The sequence below is a fragment of the Hydractinia symbiolongicarpus genome, chromosome 5 (genome assembly GCF_029227915.1).
Source record: "Hydractinia symbiolongicarpus strain clone_291-10 chromosome 5, HSymV2.1, whole genome shotgun sequence".
NCBI lineage: Eukaryota > Metazoa > Cnidaria > Hydrozoa > Anthoathecata > Hydractiniidae > Hydractinia > Hydractinia symbiolongicarpus.
This window is the reverse complement of record NC_079879.1, coordinates 33,429,158-33,434,532: the sequence shown is the minus strand read 5'-3', so window position 1 is coordinate 33,434,532 and position 5,375 is coordinate 33,429,158. Positions and strand designations below refer to the sequence as shown.

Here is a 5,375-nt window from a genome sequence, read left to right as displayed (position 1 = left end):
TAGACTTGACGTCATCCACAATAAGACTCTCTACAATGGTGAGTTTTATCACCTAAGCATAAGCATAATGTCAAGAAAAATTTTAGAAACATTTGTTGAGTTTTTTACGCCCTCATTTAATTATTTTACGATTCTTTAGGCGAGTGAATTATACGAGAACGAAGAAGCGATAAAAATATAACGATATTTGTCAAAAGCAAGTGCAATAACAAGTTTATCATATAAACATAGCACAAATTATTGTATTTGATATACTCGGCAGATTATTGTTCAAAATTGGGCAGACAAAAAAGTCAAGGAGGAAATGAAAAAACTTGCTGAAAAACACCCCAGTCCTGAAAACTATGAACTGGTCGTAGATAGAACATAGAACTCTAGCAAATGTTGCCCAGTATGCAAAAATGTTTACATTTCAAAATGGCTTAAAATCAGAGAAGCCTCACAGGTGCTGTCTGTGCATCCCTTTCCATAGCTAATGAGATTCTTAGTTCTGTAAATATAATTAGAAAAAGTCTGATAAAAAAGTAATCACCTTATTGTCTTTTTCTAGGCCATGCGAATACATAATTGTGCCAAAAGCGAAAACTTTTTGTAAGATCTGAATTGAAAGATGAGTATAAGGACTTGATTACGGTGTCTACCGAGGTTACAAAATCCTGTTCGGTGCCAACTTTTCTTAGCACATTAAAGAGGACCAACATATACGAATCGTTACAAAAACAACAGGCTGTACTATGCAAATACCGGCTTGTAAAACGGATATAACTGAAATAGTGGTTCTTTCTTAGGAAAAGGCCGAAAGGAAAAGGCTGGAAGGAGATGTTTCCTCTCAACAGCAGCAGCAACAAGCACCAATACAAGAAATAAATCAGGAATGTAAAGATTTCTTAAAATATTGTGATCATCAAGTACGATGATTTCAAGGTGAACAGATCTCCACTAGATCCCCTCAGTGGAAATGTGACGAAGGTGACACTATAACATTTATTAGTGAACCACCGATTATGCATTTTGCAAATAATATTACCTAAAGATGAAGTTAAAGTTAAACTTAATATTGAAAAGCTTTTGAGAGAAGGTATCGTATAGAGATGCTCACACAAAAACAATGCCCTCGTCGCACCAATATTTGTAAGCCATAAGGTTGATGGAACAATTAGACTAATCCTCAATCTTAAAAAAATGAAACAAGGTATTGAATTTATGCATTTTAAAATACATACTATTAAAGATGTGCTTCAACTTGTAACTAAAAACTGTTTTATGGCATCAATTGATATAAAAGATGCATATTCCAGTGTGCCCATTAATAAAAAGGTCCAGTGTTTTTTAAAATTCCAGTTCCATAACAACTTTTAAAAATTTGTAACATTCCCAAAAGTGAACAGCTTTGCATCTTGCATGTTGTTAAATTCTTGGAAATAATTTTTTCCTACAATGCTGTTGTTGTACTGGAATTTAGCTTGTCTTCTTTATCGTTCGAACCTCGTGATAAGTTTAATCACTCTGAGAGGACAAATAAGTGAGTAAATCTTTGTCTTGCTGATCATGTTGAGCTATCTACACCATATGACGCCACAAATCAACAAAATATGTACGAACCAAGTTGACTTTTAATCAACAAAATATGTACGAACCAAGTTGACTTTTGTTTGAAAATGGCGGCATCCGTTATTGTAATTACCGTTTCTGGGGAAATGATGATTTATTGTGAATACATTATCATTCCCATTTGAATACAAATGATGTAACTTTAATATTTGTCAATTTTAACAAAGTTTAGGACTAGAAGATAACACATACTGATCAATTCTCTGATGATAGGGATTTACTAGTAAGAGTTCCATCTACGAGGTATGTGAATCACGGGTGCTCATACGACGTTTGTTGTTTTATCGTAAACCCATCTGTCAACTTAATTTCATTCCAACAATATTTTGGACTTAATAAATTATAACAATTTTTTTGTTGTTTAGGAGATGAAAGGTTGCTGCATCTTACAGATAGCTCGGAAAGACTATTTTCTCAATTCTAGTACATTAAAGCCTTCTATTTTTCTAAAATATAATCTAGGGCAACACCAACTATGGTGGGGGGTCCTTCTTTAATATATTGGACCTTCTACTTTCAAAAAATTTTATCGGTCCTGTGTTTTTTTTTTTTATTATTTGTTTGTTTCTTAAGGTTGCACAGTTGAAAACATAGCTACGACGAAACTGTTGACACGTTTCTGTTGTTACCTATTATTAAATTCTAAAACTTAAAGCATGCAAATGATGCAATTTTATATGCAGTGAAATACTTTCTTCATCAAAATAACAAAATTACAAACGATATGGAGTAACACAAGAACTTTCGTTGCGCATAAAAAATGCGGCATCCGACCAATGATTTTTGAAAATTCCTGATAGCGCGAAAGCAGGTCTTGAATAGATTGCGCAAGTGCTCCTTATCTATATTATAATAATACCCGTATACGTCTGTCTGTCTGTCACGCACAATGGTAATCTCAGTAGTAAGACACACGAAATGCGGTAAGTAAGGAACAGGTGAACCTGTGGATTTATCCACGGGCCACCGACTAGTTTTAACATATTCACCAAGTTAAACGTCCGAAATAATCAAAGTAGTTCTCTTTATTCGAAGTTCAACATCTAAAACACGAACTTTGGCATCCTTATTCCGCATGTGCGATTTTCAACCCACCGCAGGATATCGACTTCCTAAAAGTATCCTAAAAGTTTACACCTCATATAAGATTTACTAATACTACTTTTGTTTCAATGCATCTTGCTTTTAAAAACCAGACTTAACCAAAAAATTACACAAATGGATCAAAGAGACTGTTTTGGATTATTTGACAGGAGCACGATCCAGTAAAAGCAACAGCACGGTCCGCCCATTGATATAAATTTTCAAAACCGACTTCATTTAAATCATGCTTCAACGTCTTTGTTTCGACATTTTTGACGCACGTCCCTTCTCCGTAGAAACAGGAATGGTCGCCATTTTCGTCACATGTGTAATGAAAGTGATAGCGAGGAAAGTATCTACGATTACAAAAAGTATCTCAATTGACATATCATGAGCCAATCAAGGGTAAGGAACAGTTTTATCTTTAAGTACTACAAAAGTAACAAGAGTAACACTTACGACGGTGGAAATATAATTCTGTAAGCACACTCATTGCACATATTCAGTGTGTTATTTTGTACTGCTCTCCTTTCGTTACAGAACAGCTCTATAACCTGTGTTCCAGGAATACTGGAAAATTGATTTTGTACATCTTGCAAGTCGCGTTTCTTTCTGAATGTTGCAACTACAGATCATACAAATGAGATAAAATCGTGTGATCATGGAAGACAAAGGCAGTAGAAAAAAGGACAATCACTCGCCTACCTGGGCATTGTTGCTTGTTTTTGATAAATGTAGCTTTGTTACTTCTATCTATTAAGACCTTCAGTTCATTCCTTTTGGTTTCTTCCTCTTTTGTGAACTGTCTTCCGCATACCTTATACTGTGTTGTCGTACTAAATGTTACTTTTGGACGTTGAAATAAAATTCTTTTCGCCGCGTTCCATTGTTTTATAATATTCTTGGCCTCTTTCACTTGGATAACAAGGTTATTCAAGGTGGAGATTTTCACTTCTGTCGTGGGTGATTTTGTTGTTTTTATAATTCTTGGTGTTGATGTTGTTGTTGTTGTTGTTGTTGTTATCGTTCTTACGCCGGCTAATAATGATATTCCAACAAATAAAATCGATAATTGCGTTCTCTAAAACAAATACTTTTTTTTAACTTTGATTGATTAATCTACATGAAATATATATGCTGTATTTTTATTTCATACCGAAACAGAAGTACAACTCTTACTTATTTTCAAAGTCTACAGTACAGAGGTTGTTTGCATCAACCTCACTGCGTTCTGTCCATGACGTCACAATCCTTATGAACTAGCTAATTCACTTCGTTCAGTCGTTTATCACTTCATTTATTTTCTTTTTTTCTTAGTTAAGTCGTTTGAGTCGTATAGTAACAGTGCAGTAAGCTGCGTTATAAGATAAATATACAAACCGTCTGAAAATTTTATCAAAAATTACGGAAATAAATAAACATTTTATAGCTGTCAGATTTTACATTGTTTACGAATGTGTGATTGGATATAGTAGAGAGAAAACCTTTTCGTTGTTTTTGTTAGACTTTTCATTCTGAGACATTAAGTATACCCTACGCAACAGATCCAAACCTACTATTGTGTAATGCCCCTTGAGCTGACGAGATAAGTGTTTGAAGTGATCTCTCGCCTTTAAGCAGTTCGTTAATTGCACGAAATAATTTAAAATTTGTCAGAACAGAGATTAATAATAATCAGGCGTAACCCATCTTAGCCGTTTCGTAGCCCCCTTATTTCATCTCGAATTTAAAAAGTTCCTCTAAGTCGTCAATTAAAAAAAATATGTATAATAACATACCATTATTAAAGAGCTTCGTTGCTAACTGATTTGAAGTTTTTGTAGAAATAAAATTTAGAAAGCGAAGGTTATGTCTTTTATACAACTTCAGATTCGCCTACGCTTAGCTTTATCGGAAACTTGTGACCCTATGCATGCATCGTTATATGACCTTTTCAAGAAACCTGTGGTGTTGAATACAGCTGATTTGAATCAGAGCATTCAAAGTAAAACTAAATATCATGGTTTTTGTCTTTTATTGATGTAATTTCCTATTTAATAAGGCTTTAAATTCTCCACCGTTTATCATAATTGTTTATATCTGATAAGGTTTGTTATGAAGTATTTAATTTTGACTTACTTTCTACAAAATTGTTTTTGGAACTTCTGTGTTTAAAAATCAATAAAAAAAACAATGACACTGTTTTGCGTTTTGTACAGTTATTAAAAGAATTTTCAACCAATATATTTTGCAAAACCTGTACCCTTCTCTGAGTAAATATTACCGCACTAGTCGATAAAGCCCGTGGAAAAATCCACTTAGGCAATAGGACATTGAAAAAGTTGGTTGTTTAAGACGTTTTACTGATGTCAGCATTGCAAATCCATTGCAAATCCAAAAAAAATTAGTTTATTCGTTGCCTGTAACGTGTAGAGGTTGAAACGCTGATCAAAATAATGTATAGGATCATATCTTTTCTACGAACGACTAAGGGCATATAAGGGTTTAAAAATTATGCTGACGTCAGCAAAGGCCCGTGAAAACACAAAACATTATTTTTAGAAAGTTATATACCTGTTGCCTTCCTCTTATAGATCTTGAAACGCTGATCAAGAAAATGTATAGGATCATGTACTTTTGACAAACGGTTGCAGAGATATTGGGGTTTGAAGGTTTTTGGATGACGTCATCAACCCTTCCAT

The 5,375-nt window shown here is 33.9% G+C and overlaps 1 protein-coding gene across 1 annotated transcript; it reads right to left on the bottom strand.

The window, feature by feature from the left end:
- Nucleotides 1-2,080: 2,080 nt before the first annotated feature.
- Nucleotides 2,081-4,820, bottom strand: LOC130646323 (uncharacterized). The gene is made up of 4 exons (XM_057452495.1): nt 4,473-4,820; nt 3,400-3,775; nt 3,154-3,319; nt 2,081-3,050 (listed from the first exon to the last, which is right to left on the bottom strand). Exons 1-4 carry the CDS (start codon nt 4,473-4,475, stop codon nt 2,822-2,824), a joined length of 774 nt encoding a protein of 257 aa, XP_057308478.1. The 5' UTR covers nt 4,476-4,820; the 3' UTR covers nt 2,081-2,821.
- Between the last annotated feature and the right edge of the window lie 555 nt (nt 4,821-5,375).

What these genes read in the sequence shown, in the direction of transcription:
- LOC130646323 (XM_057452495.1), bottom strand. An exon ending in AAACAAGCAACAATGCCCAG is followed by an intron (nt 3,320 to 3,399) that starts GTAGGCGAGTGA and finishes TATGATCTGTAG; the next exon opens with TTGCAACATTCAGAAAGAAA. An exon ending in AGAATTATATTTCCACCGTC is followed by an intron (nt 3,051 to 3,153) that starts GTAAGTGTTACT and finishes TTGTAATCGTAG; the next exon opens with ATACTTTCCTCGCTATCACT.